Genomic DNA, 24,576 nt, shown 5'->3' with positions numbered 1-24,576 from the left:
GCTTCATTTGTTAAAACTGGAAGGAAGGTTAGAGTTGGGAAAGCCATGCCCTCTGAAGTTCTGAGGTGGTGCAGTGACTGATGGTAATGCTATTTATACGTACAGTTTTCATGGGCGGCCCTGGGAAGAAAACAGACTAATATCAAGAGGTGTGTTTTACATCCAAATGCCCGGAAATCAAAGTCAACAATTTAATTTGAGGGCCTTGGTCGCTACACTGCCGCCACCTACTCCGTCTCCTCACGCCCCCACCGTTTACTAACGGAAAGGAAGGATGGAGGCAGAGACTGGGCCAGGCTCTGAATCGTGCCTTTTCTTGGAGTAAGTCCTGATCCCTTAGCCCGGAGCCGCTTTCCGTGACTTAGCAGTAACCTGGGATCGGAGGGACTGGTTGGGTTTCCCAGCGTGAGTGGGGGTGGGAAAGGTGTTTTAAATTGCTTTAGGGATCCTCCCCCTCTCTGGGGTCTGGAGTCCTCGGTACCTGCGGCAGCTGTTTTCCCACCCCAATTACTCGTTCGCCACGTGTTGCCTCCCCCACCGGCCACGTGCGACCCGAGAGTACTGTCCTCCGTCACGTAGGAGCATCACCCCTTCCCCAAGCGGTGCTAGGTGGGTCCCAGGGACCGGGAGCTCGTAAGCTGCCCTCCGCCTGCGCACGCTCTTCGGTCGGAGGCAGAGCCCGGAGCGCAGATCCAGGCGGGAAGGGAGGGCCGGATGGCTGGGCGCCGCGGGCCGCCGCCGCACCGGGCATGCTCAGTGGCACGGCCGGCTAGGTGGCCCCGCGAGCTGCACCCGGATTGCGCGGCGGCGGCGGCGGTGGCGACGTGAGCGCGCAGGGGGGCGGCGGCCTCGCCTCGTCTGTGTGTCGGCGCCGGGCTCGGGTGGGTGACGCGCAGTGCCGGGGCGATGTCGGATTTTGACAGCAACCCGTTTGCGGATCCAGATCTCAACAACCCGTTCAAGGTGAGCGCCGGGCCGTGGCCCTGGCCCGCGTCGGGCGTCGCGGTGTGGCCGCGGAGGCCCTGCCGAGAGGGTCTCAGCGTCACCGGCCTCGCCACCAGCCTGGAGCGGGGGTCGCACCGGGCCGCGGACCCGCCGGACCTGGAGCCGGGCAGGTGTGGCCATCACTACTCCGGCCGGCGCGGCGCGGCGGGGCGGGGGCCCGGAGGCCGGGGCGCCCGGGGCTGGGGTTGTCATGGGGACCTGGCACTAGTGCTGCGTGCCGGTGACGGCAGAGGTGTGCGGAAGAGAGGCGGGGGTACACGTACGCTGCGATAAAGAGATAAAGGGGGTGTTTTTTTTTTTATTATCGAAACTCGGTTGCTCTCAGAGCCACCAGTGGCGTTGCCCGAGGCTCCCCTCCACACCGGGCCCAGCTTAGGGGACCCGGGCATCAAACAGAAGTTAAAAATAAATCAACATCTGGAAACAATAGTGCACGCGGACATCTCCCCACCTAGCTGCTGCTAGTGAGGTGGATCCTGGGCTATTTTCCAAGCCGGGAGTGCGTCACCCGGGCTCCGGGCTGTTTGAGGATTCCGTTCCTCACGTGAGTTGCTTTCCTCCTTGGATCCCCAGCCTCGCAGTGGCTTGGCGCAGAAATGGCCAGGCAGGCTGTTGGGATGTTGGTCATCTCTAAAATTCAATGCTGCGACCGAGAACTCTGTCTTGAAAACTACTTGGGCATAACAAGGCAATTTCCTCCAACTGTTGGTTTGGTTAGTCGTTTTTAAATCTCCCTGCCATGTGCAGTGCAAACTTCAATTTGTAGTCACAGGTGAAATAGGAACTAATTTGTGGCCACCCAAGTGCTGCTTCTGGCCTGTTGGGTTTACCTCTTTCTAGTCCTTTTGTGGCTTACCGACAGTATTGAAGGAAAAAGCACCCCTTTCTGATGGTTTAACCTCATGACTTCATGAAGGGTTTGTTTTTTTTTTTTTTTAAATGAAGTGATCCTGCTTTTACTTGACAGCTGGACTCATTTTGCAAAAATACAGAGAAAACTCTGTCATCCTTCACTTGACTGTAACTTTCTACCCCCACCCCCATCTTTTATTTATTTGCTTCGGCTTTTGTTTTTCATCGTTGTTGGTTTGAGGCAGGGTCTCACTGTGGGGTATAGCTGGCCTTGAACTTTCTATCCCCCTGCCTCAGCCTCCCAAATGTGATTCACTCAGGAACATTTTAAAGGAAGTTCCATACCTTCGCCATGTGCACCCTCCCCCCCCCCCCCCAGCTCAGTTTCATTTAGTATTGGATTCACTTTCATGTAGTGGAAAATTGGGTTATTTTTAAATTATGGGTATCCAAAAGAAACATTCCATAATTTGTCAACTGAGTGTCATTTAAACATTATTTAAAGACGAGACATTAAGGACCTTTTAACCTCTCCTAACTCAGGTACCTCACTGACTGTGCTGTTCCCGTGTTTAGCCACATAGTTGTTGGTTTTTTATGTGGTCCGCGATTCTTGGTTCTTTTTATGTCAGTCTCTTGTTAGGACAAGATCCAGGCTTCTTATCACAGCCTGAGAGTCTGTGATACAGTGTTGCCACTCTTGAGACCTTCCTCTTCCTCCGGCATAAGGTTGCCAGGATCATTCTAAACATCAGTGGTTTTCAGGTATCAATCACAGCGGAGGACGATTAACATTTTTGTTTTCTGTAGGTGCGTGCATTCAGTCCAGGCCGTACAATTCTTTAAAAGGGTTTTTATGTCTAAGGAGGTCTGGATTAATACTGTTGTACCGTGGCTCTCCACTTCTAGTGACTGCCACACGCGGTCAGTGTCCCTGACTTTATCTTCATATTTGTAGCCAGCCACCCTTCCGTTCCTCAAAGTAACCTTTGTATCTGCGGGAGATTAGTTTTCCTTCTGCTGCTTTTGCATTATTTTATGTAGAAGGGGCTTTTGAAATAATATTTTCTTCATACTCTTATTTAGTTCTTCATACCCAGAATTCTTTTTTTTTTTTTTTTTTTGGTTTTTTGAGACAAGGTTTCTCTGTGTAGCCTTGTCTGTCCTGGAGTCACTTTGTAGACCAGGCTGGCCTCGAACACACAGCGATCCACCTGCCTCCGCCTCCCGAGTGCTGGGATTAAAGGCGTGGGCCACCACTGCCAGCCAGCTTTTCTTTTCAAATGTTGCTTTTGACATATGTTATCCACGCTCCTTAGTTCACTCTTGTTCCATGTCGCTCCGTGCGTGTTTGGCTTTGGAGGCTCTATTGGAGCCCTGAACTCCTGATCATCGGCTTCTAGGCCTTTGCCACCGCTTGCTCCTCACCCACTTTGTTTCTTTCCCTGCGTTGCTGTGTTGGAAAGACTTGTAAACATCTTCATTTGAGCTGGGCTGAGAAAATCATTTCAGAGTAGACTCTCCCTAGGTGATAGAAGCAGAAGGACTTACTTGATTTTATTGACTGGTGAAATCCTTTGTGGAATTCAGTTGCTGAGTTCAGTTCTTTCAGCACCCGTTTTATTCCAGTGGCTATTGTAGGCCTAGTGAATGGCTCTGTGAAATTTCAGTGTCCCTTATTGTGTATAAGGAAGTTTAAGTAACGCTGGCCTTGGCTCAAGCATTTAATCCCAGCGCTAGGGAGGCAGAGGCAGGCAGATCTCTCGAGTTCAAGGCCAGCCTGGTCTACAAAGCAAGTCAAAGACAGCCAAGAATACACAGGGAAACCCTGTCTGGAAAAAAGGAAGTAATTTTTAAATAAATCTGTGGAAATCCAAAACAAAATATTTATTTTGGGAAATGTATCAAAATCTGTTTTTGAGTTGTTAAAATGTGGTTTTAAAGCTAGAAAAGGGCTCTGCATAGTGATCCGTGCTTGAGTCCTAGCAGGAAGGAATCAAAGGCGGAAGGATTACAAGTTTGAGGCCAGCATGGTTGATGTAGTGAGTTGTGAGCCAGCCAAGGCTAACATAAGGAGACCCTGTCCCTCAAAGTAAAATAAAATGAAAACATTTTCTACATACTCAACATGTAGTTTCTGAACAGTTGCTGCAAGTCCCTTATTCTGTTGATTTTTCATTTAACCAATGGTATTGAAGCAATGTCTCTAATTTTGGGGAATTAGTCTAGTATAGAGGACAGGCATGTCTGCCGAGTAAGGGGGGAGTTTAATAGCCAGTGGAGGCCAATAATATAGATGCCTGCGGTTGATCTAAAAGCAAATAATTAAGTGCTGGAAGGGAGGCCATTTGTTCATAGGGTGATATTAATAAGGGGACAGGATGACTTTAGGCCTTCTAATACGTTGTTGTATCTTAATGTAATTGAATTAGATAAATCATGGAAATAACATCATCATCATCATCATTATTATTATTAATTTTTGGTTTTTCAAGATAGGGTCTCTGTGTTAGCCTTGGCTATCCGGCACTTGCTTTGTAGACCAGGCTGGCCTCGAACTCACTGTGATCCACCTGCCTTTGCCTCCCGGGTGCTGGGATTAAAGGTGTGCGCCACCACACCTGGCAATTAATTCATTTTTAAAACATAAGGACAATCAGGATTCAGAGCTTGAAACTATGTTTTCAGGTCTGTTTTAGTTAGGTCTCATCTGTGGATGAAAAAAGAAAAAAAGCGAAACAAGAGATGTTGACTGCTCCCCGGTGTAGAATTGGTGTTGGACTGACTCTAAGGTGTCCAGGTTGCTAGTCCATTGTTGGCTCTCTTATATATGCTTGTTTCTTTTTTAAAGTTAAGATTATTTTGAGTATGGGAGTGGGCTGCCAGGGTTACAGTGTGCAGATGGAGGTCAGAGGATGAATTTGTGCAGTTTCCCCCTTCCACCTTCATGTGGATTCCTGGGGATTAAACCCAGGTCCCCTGGTTTGTGCAGGAAGAGCCTTCACGGGTTGAGTCATTCCTCAGCTCTGCTCTCTGTTCTTACCCAGGGAGTTTAGACTCAAGGCTGAGGCTCTGTGGAGTGGTAGCAGGAGGTTGGGTGTAAGTGTGCACTCAGAAGTTTGAGAAGGCCTTGCTTTTTTTTTTTTTTTTTTTTTTCCAAATAATTACTTATTCACTTTACATCCTAGTCATAGCCCCATTCCTCCTCACCTCCCAGCCTCACTTTCTCCCCCATGTTCCTCCCCTATTCCTCAGAAAAGGGGGAGCCCCACTTCCAGTCCACCCCAGCTCATCAAGCCGCACCAGGACTGAGCTTGTCCTTGTCCCCTGTGGCCTGACATGGCAGTCCCACCTGGAGGAAGTGATCAAAAAACAGGCAACAGCTGGGCATGGTAACACATGCCTGTAATCCCAGCACTCGGGAGGCAGAGGCAGGCAGATTGCTGTGAGTTCTAGGCCAGCCTGGTCTACAAAGCGAGTCCAGGGCAGTCAAGGGTACACAGAGAAACCCTGTCTCAAAAAAAACAAACAAAAAAAAAAACCCCCAAAAAAAAAACAGGCAACAGAGTCCATGTCAGGGACAGTCTTCGCTCCCCTTTTAGAGGACCTGCATGGAGCCTGAGCTGCCCACCAGCTACGTCTTTGCAGGGGCCCTAGGTGCAGACCATGCATGGTCCTTGGTTGGTGTTTCAGACTCCACAGGCCCCTCTGGGCCCTGGTTAGTTGGCTCTGTTGGTCGTCTTCTAGAGCTCCTGTCACCTCCAGATCCTTTTTCTTTTCTCCCACTTTTCCACAAGACTCCGTACACATTGCCTAATGTTTGACTGTGAGTCTCAGCATCTGTTTCCAAGCGCTGCTGGGTGGAGCCGCTCAGAGGATAGCTCTCCCTGGGAACAGCTCTACCTCAAGACCCAGCTATCCCTTCCATCTACTAGGAGACTTGTCTAGTTAGAGGGTGTCCTCTTCAGTCGCCATGGCCCTGCTACTAGGAGTCTCTGCTAGAGTCTCTTCCCTCATATCCTCCCAGGAGCCTACCCTGTCTTAGGTCTCCTGCCTTAGGTCTCATCTCCAGCTTGCCACAGAGATGCCCCCGCCTGCTTTCTCTTTTCTCTACAGATGAGAAGACCTTGCTTTGATCCTGGTTTTATCACTAGCCAGCTGTGACTCCTGGGAAAGCCACTCAGGGTCTTCAGCTTACTCTTTTCTAAAGTAGGGTAAAGCACCGGTGCTGGCTAGCTTTATGTCAGCATGACACAGGCTAGAGTCACCCGAGAGGAGGGCCCCAGATGAGAAAATAGGACTGGGCTGTAGGCGAGCCTGTAGGGTGGTGGTTCTCAGGCAGTGGGTGGAGGCCCCTTTGGGGGTTATGTATCAGGTATACTATATATTACATATTACATTAGGATTCATAACGGCAAATTACAGCCATGAAGTAGCAACAAAATAATTTTATTTTCGGGGGACATCACATGAACTGTATTAAAGGGGTTGCCACATTAGGAAGGTTGAGAACCACTGCTGTAGAGCATTTTCTGAATTAGTGATTGATGTGGGCGGGCCCGGCCCACTGTGAGTGCTGCTAATCCTGATCCTGGGTGCTATATAAAAGAAAAGCATGCTGATCAAGCCAGTAAGGAGTACCCCTCCATGGATCAAGCCAGTAAGGAGTACTCCTCCATGGATCAAGCCAGTAAGGAGCACTCCTCCATGGCCTCGGCTTCAGCTCCTGCCTTGAGGTTCCTGCCCTGTTTGAGTTCCTGCCCTGACTTCCCCTCAGTGATGGACCTGGAAGTGTAAGGTGAAATAAACCCTTTCCTCCCCAAGTTGCTTTGTCTTGGCATTTCATCCTAGCAGTCATAACCCTAACTAGGACCTTTGTGCCCTGTAGGACTATTATAGCATCCTGGGATTATGGCAGCATGTAGAAAGTGTTCAATGCATGATGGCTTTAATGAGGTGCTAGTATTTAGTTTATTACTAGTATCAAGTGCTTGTCCTTGGTCACCTGCTAGACTCCAGGTCTAGAGCAAGGTTATCTGAGTTTTCGTCTTTTTCCACTTTTACATATGTCTTTCTCTATCATTTTTATTTCAACTTTATTTGCTATCACCATATATATGCATATGTGCACATGTGACAGTGGGTGTGTAGAGGTCAGAGGACAACTTTGGCTTTCTCCTTCCATGTTTGTGTGGGTCACAGGGATCCCACTCAGGCTGCCAGGCTTGTGTGGTAAGCCCCTTTACAGGCCCGCTGTCTTGCCATTCTCTTCCTGATGTTTGTCTACATGGCTTCTCACTGAACCTGGAGCTCCATGATTGGCTAGGCTAGCTGGCCACAAGCCCCACCCCCCATCCTGCTGTCTCTGCTCCTCCCGTGCGGGCATGGCAGGCTGGCATCAGGCCTGGCTCTTCATGGGAGTAGCCAGGATCTGAATTCAGGTTTTCATGCTTGCTATCCATGGGGCCATCTCTCTAGTCCTAGGAATAATTCATTAAGTTTTATAGCGTGTTGTTATGATCTATTTTATTAGTTGTTGATCTCATATATTCCCTAATTTATAAATTAAACTTCATTATGGATGTGTATATATAGAAAAAATATGTAGTTTAGATACAGTGTGATTTATAATGCCTTGTAGACTGTCTCAGCTCCCGCTGGAATCTTTTTTGGTTCTTTCTTTTGTTGTAATCCAGAGGCCTCGGCCGTGCTGAGCGGGTGCTCCCCTGCAGAGCTGAGTCCTGTCCTTCAGCCCTGTAATCTTCTAAAAACAGCTGCTGAAGTAGTATTCCCTCCTGACTTACTTTTTACTGAGAGTAATTTTAGTGGCAGCCTAGGAATTTAGTTGAGCCTGGTCGGGTAGCCAGCACCTGTGATCCCGTCACTTGGCTGGAGAAGACTGGAGGATCAGGGATTTGAGGCCAGCCTGGGCTGGTTAGAAAGACTTCTGGACAAGAGTTTTGTTTTTAAACTGTTTCCCATGATTCAGGGTTGCTAACCAGCATTCAGGCAGCCATGATGAAGTGCATCACACTGGGTTGCTTATAAACGGGGTTACCGCCCACAGTTCTGGAAGCCGAGAAGTCCAAGATGGAGGCACCGACAGAGTCAGTGTGGTATCTGAATCAGTAATCCTGAACATGGTACATTCAGGCGAGCCTCACTTGAGATGGCACCTCCCTGGGTCCCCTCTTATAAAGGGTTTTAGTCAGGTTCTGAGGCCATAGCCCTTGTGGACTTACCTGCCTCTAATGGGCTCCACCTTGTAGTAATGTCACCTTCACCTTAGGTTTTAACATATCTGGGGATGGGGAGACACAAATATTCAGATCCCAGGATCACTTGTTTTCATTTTGTAATAAGGACAGTGTCATCTATCTTGTTTCATGTTTATAGTGACATTCACAGTGAGATTTTTTTTCCTCTCCACCCATTTAAAATTTGGAGTCTGAGAATGGATAGATAGCATTAGGAAAAGACCCCAGTATTTTTTTCTGCAACAGTTAGATTTTGGAGACCTTATCTCTCAGTGTTACTCAGACACAGTGATAAATCCTTGTCAACTGCCTGCATCCAGGCTCTATTGTTTTCTGGTTAGCACTTTTAAAGTGCATATACTGAGCTATTGGTTATATTTGAGTTAGGCATTGGCTCTAACAACAGTCAGTTGCTTGTTGAAGGTCCTGATATTTGAGCTGGAGTCACTGGCTTTTTTTTTTTTTTTAAAGTGTGTTTTCAGTTACCTGACAGCTTGAATGCACTGGTTTTTAAGGTGTCTTCAGTTCACTGCCTGCTTGTTACCCGGAGCTGCCCGTACGGGCAGTGGTTGTGGTGTTTTCCCATGTGGTGTCTTTGCTGGGCACAGCTGCGCTTTGCAAACGCAAAGGCCGTAGGGTCAAAGGAGACGGGCAGAAGCTTTAGGAGGTTTTGGGGTCATATGCCACTCCTGCTGGTCAGAATAAGCCACATGTTATCTAAAGGAGATCAGACTCCATTTCTTGACAGGAACGGCTGCCGCCCTGACAAGTCCTGTGAACTGAAAAGCTGTGCCTGGCATAAGACGGTGAGACAGGTACTGCGGAGCTCAGTAGACTCCAATTAGATAGAGGAGGAGTGGGAGGCATTGAGCAATGCTGGTCCTGGCATATTCTGCATCCAGCCAGGTACATGGTAGCATCCCCCGTGCAGAGGAGAGTTAGTGGGTTCCTTGCTTCAGATCCAGTTCTGCCGTCTTCAGGTTTTTTCTTTCTTTCTTTCTTTCTTTTTTTTTCAAGACAGGGTTTCCCTATGTAGCCTCTGCTGTTCTAGACTCGCTTTGTAGACCAGGCTAGCTTTGACCTCACTGCAATCCACCTACCTCTGCCTCCGGAGTGCTGGGATTAAAGGTGTGGGCCACCACCACCTGGCCCTTCTTCTGGTTTTCAACATACTCTCTCACGAGGTCCTTTTCCCTACAGAACCCTGACAGTCAGAAAACAGTTCTCATTTTGAAGTAACTCCTCCTGTCAGCCTTGCTGGTACAAGTCTTTTAACAATTTTCATTAATATTATGTGAGTTCAAACTATGCCTCAAAACTGTATATGTAACTGGCTTTTGAGACAAGCCTTCTGACTTGGGTGCTCAGGATCAGCCCTGCTTAGAAATGCTTCGGTCCAGGTTTCTGTGTCCAGTGGCGTCTCTGAGAGGGTATAGCGAGAAGCTGCTGTGCCCTTTAAAACCAGTATTCAGGCCCAGATCAGTTAGGGATCTGCCATAGTTAGCTCCGGTTGTCAATTTGCATGCCATCAAAGAGAGCTTCACTGAGGAATGGCCTCTGTCTGATTGGCCTGGGAGCATGCCTCCAGGGACATTTGCTAATTGCTAATTGATGCAGGAGGGTGCAGCCAGCTGTGGGCAGTCCCAGCCCTGAGCTGGTTGTCCAGGGTTGTAGAAGGAACCCAGAGGAAGCGGGTCAGTGGGCCGTGTTTTCTGTGGTCTCTGCTTCAGTTCCTGCCTTCAGGTTCCTGCTTCAGCTCCACTCGTTTGCCACGGGGACCCTTTGTTTCTGGCCAGGCTGTTCATCTCAGCAGCAGGAAAGCAAACCAGAACAGGCTCATAGCTTTACCGGCAGTCATGCTGGCGGTGATGATTGTAGGAAACTGAAACTGTTCTTCAGCTCACATCATTAAACATGTTTAAGTGTGGTTAATGCTTTGTAGTACTGAACGCATAGTGGTTCTTTTCTTTGTATGTTTGTGGGTGTGTGCAAATGGTGTCTGTGGTTGTGTGAATATAGTGCACAGGGTGTGCAACACTGTTATGGAGGCCAGAGGACAACCTTTGGCGTGGGTGGTTGTTGTATTACCTGTATCGTCTAATAATTGTTATTTATGAGCCCTAGAATTATTTCAGTATGCCGGGCTAGCAATCAATCAAGACACAGACACCTGTTATATTTTAAAATAGCCTTAATTAACCCAGGGCAGGGCGGACATTAATCCCCTAAACTACTTCCCATAGTGGGGCAAGTATCTCATACCTGCCCCAATCCCATGCCATCTGCTTCTGATAACTTCTATCAAGCTCCCTCCCATCCATAATCCCAAATATTTGCTAATGCTCTTCATCTGGGCCAAATCCTCCATCCGTGCCTGCCACGTGCTTTTCTTCCACCTAACCCATGGCGGCTCTACCTCCTTCTTCTCGGGACCCTATTCTCCTCTTCCCCAGGATCCTTTCTGTCTCTCTAAGCCCAGGAACCTTAGCCACATTTATCTCATCTGCCCTGCTCAGGTGGGATGGCTTTTTATTAATTAGTATCAAAATACATCAGACCATCCCCCAGCAGTGGGTCCTTGCTTTCCACCTAGTTGGAGAGAGAGAGTTGCGTGTTGTTCACTGCCCTGTATGTGAATGTCTGGATTCTCCTGTGCCCACCTGCCTTCTAGCTGTAGAAGCACTGGCACTCCTAGCTGTACATGGATTCTGGGCATCTGAAGGCAGGTCCTCCCTCTGTGTGGCAGGTACTGTACCACTGACATACCATCCCAGCTTATCACTTTTTTGTATTACAATGAACTGCCACTTTGATATAGTTACTAAAAACCATATGTATTGGATTAATAATGAGTGACAAGTTCCAAAAAAAACCTAATAATTTTACAATCGTTTGCTCTGGTATATCACTTAGTTACTGTTTTCGTTAGCTGAATACATAGAGTGGTTTGAGCATAGTCAGCCGTGTCAATAAGAGCAGCCAGAAAGGTCCTGAAGCAAGCCGCAGGCAGCCTCACACACACGCACTGAGCGTTTAGTGGACTGAAGGCTAGAGGGAAGTGGAGCGGCCATCAGGCCCTTGACGGCTCCTTGCTTGGTTAAGTGAACAAACCTATTATTTATTGCTTTAGATAAAGAACCCAAGGCTTACTGACTTTCTGCGTCGGGAGGACTTTGTCCCAGCATAGAGATTATTTAATCAATTAGAATAGCCCAGCAATGCTTTTGTAAAAATAAATCCTCCAACACTTGATAGAATTATTCAAGCAGAAGCTGGGTGATCTATAGAGGTCACAGTGGAGATTTTTGTGCTTTTGTGTCTGTTTGGAGACTCTGTAGTTGCTACACGTCTGTAGCCATAGCATTTTGTGAATGCACAGGTTCTCTGATGGTCTACTCTGACATTAAGGGAGAGGAGACTTCCTGCTCTGGAAGACTGCTGTGCTCTGAGGCCCAGCTCCTCATGGCCTCTGCTGAGTGCTGGGGGCCTCACATGACTGACCTTCTCAGGGCGCCTGGCCAAGGGAGGCACTGGACTAGGAGCCGTCTGCTCTCTCTGGGGCTTCTGAGGGCTATTTTCTAGACTTCCTGTTCTGCAGGCTAGCTGCTCCTGAACTATAAGCAAGGTAAAGAAGGCAGTGTCTGTGGAAGCTGGTGTCCTTTCTGTATGTGTTTCAAACACTCCCCACAGCACATTTGTTTTCAGTGAGAATTGATAGACAGTAAATGCAAAGTGACTTTTTTCAAAGCTATGATGAGTAAACCTTTATTTATATATAATTTTAAATATTACACTGGAATCGTGCAGATCCAGAGTTCTGTTTTTGAGTTACCAGGGAGCTCTAGCACTGGATATGAACATAGAGCCAGCCTGAAGGGGGTTTGACCTCGTATCACTTTCACTTATTGTCATCTGTCCCGGTGGAGGCAGGCGCGCCTTGTTGCTTCTGACGTCACATGTGTTGTGCGGTCAAAGCCCCATTGCTCTCTCCTGTGTAAGAGCTGCCATGAGAGTCCCCTGCAGACTGCAACAGGGAACAAGCCAGGAATCTCTTCAGTGCTTGGCGTTGTGTCTTTTTAAGAAGGAAGAGTTTTTGAGACTGTGGAGCTCAGTGGAAGAGCTCCTGCTTAGCATGCGCCAGGGCCCGGTTCACTCTGTAGCCGGCCCTCGCCCGGCTTCTCAGCTAATGTCAGGTCATCAGCTGCTGGACACGCGGACTGCTTTCATTCCTGTTTTGGCTGTTGTGAATGCTGCTGCTGTGCTTATGCAGGTTTTCACTTGAATGCTTGTTTTTACATTACTTGGGTATGTACTCAGGTCATATGGCAGCTCTCTTCAGAGGAACTGAGAGACCATTTTCCTACTGTGGCTGCTGCGGGATGCAGATTTCTCTGTCTTGGCAGTGCTTTGTGCTGCTGGCTCAGACTCCAGCTATCGTAGCTAGTCCTCCCTCTGCCTCAGCCTCTGGGGTGCTGGGAACTCCAGCTGTGCACCCCTGAGACCAGCTAGAGTCTTGTGGTTTTCATTCATATTTCTCCAGAGTTGAGCATGGTTCTGTGTACATAGCAGCATTGTGTATGTATCTTTGGAGAAGTGCCTGTTCACACCTTTGCTGGTCTTTAGTTTGGGCTATTCAGCTGTTTTAAAAAGTGAGCTAGCTCTAAGAGAGTTAGTCTAGACACTAGTCCTTTATCAGCTGTCTGAGAAACATGTTTGTCATTTTTATTTTCTTGATGTCCTTTGAATTTTGATCATAAAAGTTGCAGTGGGGTCACGTCCATTGGATCACTTGCTTTAGTTGGTGGGAGGCTCCGGGTTTGTTAGACATGCACGTGTGCATGTGCACAGCAGCTTTTATTTTTGATAAAGTCCAAATTTTTATTATTTTCTATTTTTATAGAGTCTTACTGTGTAGCTAAGGTTGGCTTGCACCTCATAGCCCTCCTGCCCCACCTCCCAGGTGCTGTGGTTACAGGAGCTTGCCACCACACAGGACCGGGCATCTTTAGTGGCTTGTGTTTTGGTATCATACATAAACATTCTTTACCAAGTTTTGAGATGAGGAGGTTTTTTTTACCCTTTTTGCTCCTTGTATCTTTGTGACAAATCCCCTTGTGATGCAGGTTCCACTGACAGGAGTCATGCGCATGGCTGTGTAATGTTGCAGGTTTTTGACAAGAACATCTTGTGCTCTTTTCCTTTACATTTGCATGAATAGGTTTTTAAAGTCCACGATTACTTTTGACATCATAAGAGGCCAGCAGGAAAGCAATCCCTGGTCCTTAAGGACCACTGCCCTCCCCCCATGGATACACCATTGTAGGGATGGTCAGGGTCGGCAGGGCTGGGGCTCTCAGTGCTGTACTTGAGCTTAACCATCAGTTAACTTATATGAAATGCTATGTGAGTGATACACCTACTCCCAGGAGGAAGTGTTATGCTTAAAAGGTTGATTGGCTAGAATATAGGAAGCTATTAAATGTGTAAAACCTCTTCACATTATGCCAAGTGGCTGCATATTACATGGTCGCCTTGATGTAAAAAGTCTAGAAAGCGTTGCAGTGGTTCTTAATAATGAGGGTAGGAAGTAAGCATAGTACTTTACTGTTTAATAGATGAAAACACAGCGGCATTAGTCATGACAGGGAGCCACTATGCTTGAGGCTCTGCTGTTCTCCCGACCCTACATAGCAATTTGGTGATTCTTCAGTAGTGAAAAGTGTCACCTGAACAGACATATGATCCAATGTTTTCCTGTCCTATGACCAGCCTTTGTATTGTCTGTGGGTGTCAGCACATTAATCTACAGGCACCCAACTCTATTCACTACTTAAGTGTTTGCTGGGTTGGGGGCACACACCTGTAATCCTAGCACTTGGGAGGCAGAGACAGGCGGATCTCTGCGTTCAAGGCCAGCCTGGTCTACAAAGTGAGTTCCAGGACAACCAGGGCCACACACGGAGAAACCCTGCTTCTAAACAAAGAAACAAAAAACAAAAGAAAATTAAGTGTTCAAATTGGGGTAGTGATGTAGTCCCTGTTGCTAATCTCCCAACCTTATCTCCCTTCGCCAGTTTTCTAATGAGACCATATACTATTTATTTATTTAATATGCACTGATTGGTGTTTTGCCTGCGTGTATGTCTGTGTGAGAGTGTTGGATCCCCTGGAGCTAGAGTTATAGACATTTGTGAGCTGCCATGTGGGTGCTGGGACTTGAACCCAGGTTCTCTGGAAGAATAGCCAGTGCTCTTGACCGCTGAGCCATCTCTCCAGTTATTTATTTAATGCTGTGCTGCTTGGTTTACACTGTAGCTAGGTGGCTGGCTATATTTCTTCAAGAAATACCATCGCTTATGTCCTTGTTGTGTGGTGAAGCATCTTCTGTGTATATTCCAAGGAATGGAATGGCTGGGTCTTGAGGAAGCCCTATTCCCAGTTTTCTGAGAAAGCGAAGCGCCAGATAGATTTCCAAAGTTGGCTGTACTAGTTTGTACTCCCACCAGCAACAAAGGAATGTTCCTCTTTGTCTACATCCTCACCAGCATGTGGTGTCACTTGAGTTTTTGATCTTAGCCATTCTGATGGGTGTAAGATGGAATGTCAGAGTTGTTTTGATTTGCATTTCTCTGATGTCTAAGGATGTTGAGCATTTCTTTAAGTGTTTCTCAGTCATTCGATATTCCTCTGTTGAGAATTCTCTGTTTAGTTCTGAGCCCCATTTCTCAATTGGGTTATTTGATTTGGTGGTGTTTAATTTTTTGAGTTTAATCATGTTCATAGGGGCGTTATTCATAATAGCCAGAACCTGGGAACAACCTAAATGTCCCTCAGTAGAAGAATGGATGAAGAAACTGTGGTACATATACACTATGGAATACTACTCAGCCATTAAAAAAATCCCGAAATTTGTGGACAAATGGGTGGAACTAGAAACAATCATACTGAGTGAGTTAACCCAGAAGCAGAAAGACTCACAGGGTATATACTCACTTATAATTGGACACTAGCCCAAGAGGCATGTCCCATGATAGTCTTCACCTACCAGGAGATTGGGATAGATGCAGGGACCTCCTATTGGGACTCTAGGTGAGAAAAGTACAGGAGAATGGAGAAATAGAAGGATCCAGGGGGTCCTAGAAACCTACAAGAAGAGCATCAGGATGGGTGAAACTGGGCCCAGGGGGGCTGCTCAAACTACTGCACCAACCAAGGACAATACGTGCAGTAAATATTGAACTCCTTCTCAGATCTAGCCAATGGACAGGACATTCTCCACACTTGAGTGGAGAGTGGGAACTGACTCTGACACAAACTCTGGTGCCCCATATCTGACCACTTCCCCTTGGTAGGGAGGCCTGGTGACACTCAGAGGAAGGATAGACAGGCTACCAAGATGAGATTTAATAGCCTATGATCATAGAGTGGGTCACTGACATAGGGGAGGGGAATAGGGTGAAAGCGGGAGGGAGGGAGAATGGGTGAATACAAGGGATGGGATAACAATTGAGATGTAATATAAATAAATTAATTCAATAGAAAAAAGAAATACCATCTCTGATGTTAATTCTCTTCTGTCTCCATCTTCTCTTTCTGTGTCTGGGTCTCCCTGCACCCTCAACAATAAACCAAAGAAGAAAAGTCCATCAAACTTACCTTGAAATGCAATTCCTAAGACATCTAAAAGGCACACTTAGCTGCTTTAACACTTCTGTACACTTAAACATCCAATCCCTCCAAAGGAAACCTGTTGTCTTGTAACAGTCACTTTGTGGTGACTAGGTGACCACTGGGACACCTCTGGGCATTTCAAAGGAATGGGGCCGTGGAATATGTAGTCTTTTGTAACTAGTTTTTTCCCCATAACATAATGTATTTTAAGGTTCACACATGGTGTGGTATGGCTCAAAACTTCTCTCCCTTTCTTTGGTGGGTGTGTGGTGTGTATGAGAACAGAAATACATGCGATGTACACACATACATATCTATGTAGGGATACATGTACATGTGCGTGGACACCAAAGAACAACCTTAGATATTTTATCTTGGGAGCTGCCATTCACTTTTTTTTTTTTTTTTTTGAGATTGGGTCTTGATATCCTGGAACTCACATGTTTGCCTAGGCTGGCTGGCCAGCAAGCCCCACAGCTTCCCGTGTCAGCGCCCCAGCACTGGGGTTGTGCTATGCTCACCATGTGAGCTTTCCATTTGGGTTCTGAGGGTCAAGACTGGGGCCCCTGTGCATGTGCCGCAGGGGTTATGTCCCCTGCCCGGTCATGCTTCCTTTCCCCTCACTGCCAGACAACCAGATCGTGTGGTTTGCCTGCTTTTCCACTCACAAATGCAACACCTTTTTCTGAACAGTGCTGCTGTGACCTGTGAGTGTCTTCTTCAATTGGATGTATGCCTTCATGCAGTTTGGTATGTATCTGGGAGTAAGCGTTCTACGTCCCCGAGCAACTGCCAGATCATTTTCTGAAACAGTCGCACCGTTGTTATCTGTAGTAGAGAGGGGGGACTCCCGCTTGTCCGTGTCCTTGGCAACGCTTGTCATCTTCTGTCTAGCAGTTGTACAGTGGTATCACAGCCTTCCCTGATGCCTAATGACGCTAGGCATTGTCTCATGTCCTAATCTATTGCTGTTTGTTTACTTTCTTGAAGAATGCATATTAAGATCCTGTGCCTGTGTTTTTTTCAATTATGGAGCTGTGTGAGTTCCTTATACATTCTAGACATATGGATACATATCAGGTAAATGATTTGCAACATTTGCCCCTACTTCTGTAGATTTTTTCCTGTCTTGATGGTGTTTAGTGTATTCTACATTCTCCTGTTTTCTAGTTTTAATGTGTACATTGGGGCTTTGACTCATTTTGAATTTGCTGTTGTCTATTGTAGAGGTACTCATTTCCTATTTAAAATGATTTTGTTTTAAATGTATTTAGGAGCCAGATGTGGTGGACCATGCCTGTAATCTCAGTGCTTGGGAGGGTGAGACAGAGATCACTAAAGTTCCAGGCCAGCCTGGGCTACACAGTGAGTTTCAGGCTAGCTAGCCTGGACTACGGGGCTAAGTACCTGCCTCCAACAATGAGGCGCAATGGTTTAGAGCACTTGTTGGCTCTTGCACAGGACCTGGGCTGGATTCTCAGCATCTACATAGTGACTTACAACTATCAGTGACTCAGTTCTAGGAGATTTGGCACCTTCTTCTGACACAAGGTGCACGTACCCACACGAGGCAAAATACTCATAAAATAAGATAGATCTAAATAAATAAACAAACACCTTTAAACCACTTCTGAGTGCTTGACTGCAGCTGCCAGACATTTGGGTGCTGTCTAAACAGTTACTTGGCCTACTTACTTCCGTGTGGGTTTTGTTCTATTAGAAATCTTTTTTACTGTCCTCCTTCCTTTCTTTTTATGAAGGAGTTGTACTGTTCAAGTTGGCCTTGAACTTCAGGGCTGAGATCCTCCTGCCTCAGCATAGCTGGGACTTTAAGTGCTTGTCTGACCTGGCTCTAGATATGTTGTCTGTTTTGATGGAAGTTCATGTAGCTTACACCCAGTGCTGCAAACTAGGATGCAAACTTTGAAATGGTGGTTGCTGGGTGCGGTACACATGCCTTTGATAAAGCCAGCACTCAGCAAGCAGAGGCAAGTAGATCTGTTTCTTGGCCAGCCTGGTCTACACAGCAAGTTCCAGCACAGCCGGAATTACATGAGGAAACCCTGTGGTGGGAACAAAACAGAACACAAGTTCTGGAATAACAAAACTCCTCGGCCTCAGTGATCCCTGCTCCCGTTGACCAGCGTGTGGTTCAGTCCCTCTTCAGTCCCTTCTGTTGTCCTTAGGTCACATGGCTAACATGGCTTGTATGTGACGGATCCTGGCAATGGCAAGTAAAAGTATGTGCTCAGTTTTAAATTTTCTGTCTAAAATGAGAGCCTCCTGCCTCAGTTTCCATAGTTATGCAGAGCTGTGGGTGACATTGTGATTGATGCATCAAAGATAAAAGGGGCCACACTTGTTTTTTCCTCAAGATTGCTACCTTTCAGGTGGAGCAGGAGTGAGTTTCTGAGCTGAAGACCAGTCTGATACCGTGATAGTCACTAGGCATAAAGATGATCGCCATGGCGTAGATCAGAGCATCCACCCTTCACCTGGGAAATATAATGGTCAAGAAAGAAACAGCACAGTTTCATGGCAGGAGCTGGATATCCTGATGTGTTTCATAGGCTGGCTTAAACGACAATGAGGACTTGAGGAATTGATTACCCTGAGGAATTGATTACCCTGTAGCGTCTGCCATTAAAAGCAAAGTTTTGGGCCCATGGCCTTTTGGTCTCATAATTTACCTCTTCATGTCCAGAAGGGTCATGCAGTCAAACATTTGTTTTTCTATGTTAACTCAGGAATGACAGGGCTTGGAGTAGGTCTGTTCCAGATCGTTGTAGGAAGTGCTGTCTGCCATGGAGACTCTGGTGTTTATGCTTTCACTGTCTCTCAGGAGGACCAGTTACAGACACCTCAGGAGCTGCATGTGGCTAATGGTCACCAGTACATCTGGATGAGGACAGTGCTATTATATGCTCAAATACCTGAGCAGAGATGTCTAAAATGAAAGGTGCTGCCTAGCGAAGGGCAGGCCCCAGGACAAGTTTCTGCAGCTACCAGCAACTCAGTGTGAGGCTAGGCTCACAGCTGGAAATATATCCACAACTTACATAGGCCAAAAGCCTTTTTTAGTGAAAAGTTACAGAGAAGAAAGCTCTATTTATAGCTATCTAATATCTGTCAGTCAACCCATCCATCCATCTATCCATCTGTCCATCCGTCCATCCGTCAGTCTAGAGTGTGTGCTGAGAGTTGAACAGAGTTGACTCCCCAAGGCACTGTGCATGCCAGGCAAGCACTCTACCAGATTGTTTACCTTGAGTCAACTTTAGGTGTAGATAATGAGAGCAGGGACACAAAGAAGAGTTTTGAGATAGGCAAACGAGAAGCGTAAGCACTGGTTGCTTTGTGGTAGTCTGGGATTTAATTCAGACTTTTCAATATCCATTAAGAAAAGTGGAAGCCGGGAGTGGTGGTGCACTCCTGTAATCTCAGCACTCAGGGAGGCAGAGCAGGCGAATCTTTGTGAGTTCGAGGCCAGCCTAGACTACAAATCAAGTCCAGGACAGCCAAGGCTACACAGAGAAACCCTGTCTTGAAAAGACAAAACAAAACCCCAAAACAAACAAAAGAAACGTGGAACAGTTTTTGTTAATTTGGCCCATTATTATTATTAACTGAGTAACTTCCCACATCCTTAGCCCTTAAATTATTAAGTATGAGATACCTTAGAACGCTGTCAAGTTAAAGCAGATGGCTTTTGCTCACTGAGGCACAGCATGTGAGATTAAAGAATGGTAATGCAGGCACATAAAGTCTCCATTGCCAGCAGTCATTGTTGCAAAAGTCTTCGTCACTTCTATCCCGTACGTAAAATTTGAGTCCCAATTACTTGCAAAATTTTAGATGCTTAAAGTTTTTCCAATTCTATACCAATCAAACTGTAGGCATGTTGTGAACAAGCTTGCACATTGCAAAGCTCGTGTGGGCTCGTTCTGAAGAACAGATCTGAGAGGAGGAGATCGACGAGTGAGGAGGCTCTTGTAGCTAACAGTGAGAGATATGGCGGCTTGGTCTGGGGCTGCGGTGATACCATGCTTGTGGACTAAAACGTGGGGCCAGCATGGTGGAGGCAGGTTTTGTTTTCTTAGCGTGTGTCTCTTCTAAGGATGGTTAGGTGTGAGGTGCTCCTGGAGGAAGCAGCAAATGCGCGGGCTACAGGACAGCTGTGGCATGCTTCTGAGAAAAGGAAGGAAGGGAAAAAGGAGCTTAGCTAGGAAGAGGATGGATTTTTTTTCTCTTATACGCTTTGTCAGATTGTTACAAAAATGTGAACTTAGGGCATATCAACACAGGAGAATACAAAAGGCTAAAATTATATTTGTTTTCTCTTTCACTTTTAGGAGGGAAAGGTAAAACTAACAGTTATTAGCAGCAATTTTGGATCAGTAATTATGTTGGAGGATCAGTACATACACACACATTCTCTCTCTCTCTCTCTCTCTCTCTCTCTGAGCCAATAAATACTCATTCTTCTCCTCCTGCTCCTCCTCTCCCTTTTTCTTCTGGTTTTTCAAGAGAGGGTTTCTCTGTGTATCTGTGTAGCCTTGGCTGGCCTCAACTCGCTTGTAGACCAAGCTGGCCTCAAACTCATAGCAATCCGTCTGCCTCTGCCTCCCGAGTGCTGGGATTGAAGGATGCGCCACCACGCCCAGCACATTCATGCTTCTTAAAGTCTATCCCAGCAGATTTTATATAATATCCTCATGGAAGCTAACTTTTACATAGAGTTAGAATGAGATGCAAAATAGTGGAAACATTGTGTTCCATCTGCTTTGGGTTTCATGACTAGAGGCGCTCCTTCAGGTGATGAGCGTTCATTATAAAGATTCCTAGGAGAGGGAGGAAGCTCCCCGCAGTCCTCTATTATTTAAAGACAGTCTCCACTGGAGAGCCAGCTTAGTAGTTAAGCGCACTCACACCTCTTGCAGAGGACCTGGGTTTGGTTTCCAACACTCACTTGGTGGCCCACGGCAGTCTGTAACTCCAGTTCCATGGGATCTGATGCCCTCGTTGGGCCTCTGTAGGACCAGGCACACAGCTGGTACACATACACACAGGCAAATGCACCCTATAGCAACAGCAACAGCAGCCACAGCCTCTGGAGGAGGAGGGGGTTATAAGGTGCTGCCCCAGTCCCTCCCTCCTCCACACTCCATGCCCTTCCCTGAGGCAGTGTGAGCCATGTTTACTGAACTCAGTATTTATAAAGTGTGAAAGTAGAGCTGCCCTAATTCAAAGGAAGATTGATGGCTGCTTCTCTTCTCTCACACTGCTTCCCACTTGCCCCTCTACTCTGAGGCTTTTCTGAGGAACTCACTGCAGGACTTGGTGAGAAAGGTGTCATTGCTCATGTTACAACACTGGGCTATTGCCCACTTTCCCTTCCTTTGCTCTGGTGAGTGATTGGCAACTTCCCCTCTGAGGTCCTGTCTGCTGTGCCCTGCTCCCTTCCTGGCCACTTGGGATGTTTTTTTGAGACAGGGTTTCTTTGTGTAACAAGCCCTGGCTGTGATTTGTAGACTAGGCTGGGCTTGAACTCACAGAGATCCACTTGTCTCTACCTCTGAGTGCTGGGATTAAAGGAATGTGCCACCATTCCTGGCTTTGTAGTACTTTTTAATGACATGTGTATGTGTGTGCCTGCGTGTGGGCTGGTGCCTGTGGAGGCCTAGGGTTTGGATTCCCTGGAGCTGGAGCTGCAAGTGGTTGTGAGCTGCTTGTCACGGTGCTGGGAGCTAAACTCCAGCTCTCTAGACAAGCAGTGTGTGCTTTTGCACATGGAACCATTTCTTCAGCCCTGTAAGAATATTAAAAACGCAAAATTCCCTTCACAGCCAGCTCTAAAGATGGTTGTGTTTGGCTGCATAGAAGATTTATCTTTGTGTCTGAGTGGTGCCCAGGGAGGGCCAAAGAGGGCATTGGATCCTCTGGAACTGGTCGTGGTTGTGAGTCGCCATGTACATGTAGGTACTGTGAGCCAAACCTGGGTCTCTGCAAGAGCCGCCAGTTCTGTTAGCCACCGAGCTATCTCCCTAGTCCCAGTGGCCACTTTCTAATGACAGCATCTCTTCCTGTGACTGGCATCGGCTTTGTTGTTCCTTACTTGTGGCAAAGTTCATGGCTCCTTTTCCGTCTCCTTAAGGACTAGGATGTGGCTGGATTGATGAGCAGCCATCCAATCTAGACCCTCTTCTGTTGGGCTCCCAAGTGCCCTCACTTCTAGTTCTGAAGATGGTTCCGTTTGGCAGGGAGGAGACGGCCCCATCTTTTCTCATGTCCTAAGGCAGTAGGATCACATGGCACCAAGGCTGAGGAAGCGCTACTGCTGGTAGTTTCCCTCAAAGGTGGTTGTGGGTGATTTGGCCAATTCACCTGGGACATGTGTATTTTATTAAATTGTCAGGAACTAGGGGGGGTTTATTTTGTTATCCTTGTTAATGACAGCAGCCACGGGTACCACTGAGTGCTTTTCATGTGCAAGAAACTGTATTACCGTGTAGCAACATATGAGCAGCTTGAGGTGCAGTTGAAGTATGAAGCTCTAGGTCCCAGGTTCCTGTCTTCTAAGTGGAATCTGAATGGTCAGCTAGCTTTCCAAGTGATGGAGACGCAGCCCATAGCATGTCATGCCAGGTCTACAGTGGGGCAAAGTGATGATCACATTTCTTCAGGTGACGTGAGTTAGGGGCTCAGAGCTACTCACTGTCATGGACATGTCTGGAGCCCTTCACCAGAGCTCTTGCCTGCTAGAGAGCAGTACCTAAGGTTTGTTTTGTTTTGTTTTGTTTTTTCGAGATAGGGTTTCTCTGTGTAGTCTTCGCTGTTCTGGACTCACTTTTATATACCAGGCTGGCCTCGAACTCACAGGGATCCATCTGCCTCTGCCCCCCAAGTCCTGGGATTAAAGGCATTCACCACCATGCCCAGCCAGTACCCAAGTTTTGAAGTGTTAACATGTCCCGTGTTAGAGGCACACAATACATGGCTGTGTCTAGACATCAGTGTCAGCTTTTATGTTACACACTTGTGACTCAACAGCAGTGACCTACAAAGACAAGAGACAGTGCCTGGCTCTGTCAGCCAGGTCGATAGTTTGTGGGGTCAGGCTCCACCCCAGCAACCAAAGGGGAAGTACTCTGCTAGACCCTAGACTACCAGGGGATACAGGACACTAAGAAATGCCTGGTGGGAGAGAGTGGGAGGGATTCCAATGGAGGACTGAACACCCAGGAGAGCATTGAAAATACAATGAAGGTACACTTCCCTGAAAGTAAAGACACAGATTAAAGGCATCCGGAGCTAATGGTATTAGATGTAAAATGTGGTGACTGGCAGGAACTCCATTTTCATATTGCGTCTTGGTTTGTAAGTGACATAGTAACTAAAGTTAAGTGACGTCCACAAAGGTTGGGCAGGATAGGCTCTGCTTCAGAAGTTAGTAATGGCTGCAGATCTGTGTGTGTGCCACTTCAGCTCTTGAGAGCATCGTTATTTGGAGGTTAGTAAGTATAGGAAGCTGGTGTATTCCTTTGAGTCAATGAGAGAACACATTTCCCAGAGTTCCTTTTTAGGGATCCGCTTCCCAGTCTCTATCGGACTGAATCAGAAACAGTGACACTCGGAGTGGGGCTCACTAGTTTAGATTTTATTAATAAAACCTTTCTAGGTGGTTCCTCTGTATGCTAGAGCTTGAGATCCAGTGACACAGATGAGCTGTGTTGTCAAAGGAAAGAGTTTTATTTTCATTATATTGAATAGAAAGCATTTTATTCCCCTAAGTATCAGGGCTCCCAATCATCAGCATTCCAGCCTGTACTCTTAAAGTTGATTTAAATATAGTCTTCACTGGGTAGCTGTGGCGGACCTGATCTAGCTGTGTAAACTAGCTGGGCCTTGGACTCAGACACTTGCCTTGGAGTGCTGGGATTACAGGCATGCTCTGCTGCATCCAGCATCTGTCCTCTGAGAAGGCTGTGTGGGCATTGGGGGTCACCTGAGCAGGCGCCGCTACACATGAAAAGACACTGGTAAGCAAAGCTTCAGCTTTATCAGCATCTCCACACGACCTGTAGTTACTCAGATGAATTTGAAGTTGGACATGCTAGCACACACTAGTAATCAATCCCAGAATGCAGCAAGCCCCTGAAGGCAGATCCCCCACTGCTGGGAGTCTCACCTAGTGGCTCCCCCATAGGCTTCCTGAGGCCTCCCCTATGCCAGGTCTCTGGAATGTCCCAGAGATGCCCCCCACCTCTGATTTCCGTTCTCTCACCTAGTCCTCTGTCCTGCTCTCCCTGTTCCTAACCCTCCTCTGCTCCCCCCCTCCCCATCCCCTCTCCCACCCAGTTCCCTTTCTCAACCCACCTCCAATGCCTATTTTATTTCTCCCTCAGGTGAGTGGGATTCAAGCATCCTGCCTTGGGCCCTCCTTACTGGTCCTAGGTGCCCTCTACATATGTAGCAGATGCACAGCTTGGTCTTTGTGTGGGCCCCCCAGCAACTGGAGGGGGGCCTCTCTGACTCTGATGCCTGCCTTTGAGTCCCATTCCCCTAACTGGGCTGGGCTGGCCTCAGTGGGGAGAGGACGCACGTAGTCTGGAAAAGACTTATATGCCAGGGTGGGTTGGTAACCATGGGGGACCTCCCCCTTTTCTGAGGAGGAGAGAGAAGAAAGGGGCAGAGGGGTGTGTGTGGGGAGGGGGACTGGGAAGAGGCGGGGGGGGGGAGGAAGATGTGATCAGGATGTAAAGTAAATAAATAACTTAATTAAAAAAATAAA

The 24,576-nt window shown here is 47.1% G+C and overlaps 1 protein-coding gene across 1 annotated transcript in view; it reads left to right on the top strand.

Moving 5' to 3' along the window:
* The first annotated feature begins 817 nt into the window (after positions 1–817).
* Positions 818–24,576, top strand: part of Scamp1 (secretory carrier membrane protein 1) — an 81,120-nt gene continuing 57,361 nt past the window's right edge. Inside the window, exon 1 of the mRNA XM_051172291.1 lies at positions 818–963. Coding sequence (XP_051028248.1) covers positions 907–963 — 57 coding nt within the window. The 5' untranslated portion in view covers positions 818–906. The remainder of the gene's footprint in view (positions 964–24,576) is intronic.

This window comes from Acomys russatus, chromosome 30 (assembly GCF_903995435.1).
Source record: "Acomys russatus chromosome 30, mAcoRus1.1, whole genome shotgun sequence".
Lineage (NCBI taxonomy): Eukaryota > Metazoa > Chordata > Mammalia > Rodentia > Muridae > Acomys > Acomys russatus.
This window is presented reverse-complemented; position numbering and strand designations above follow the sequence as displayed.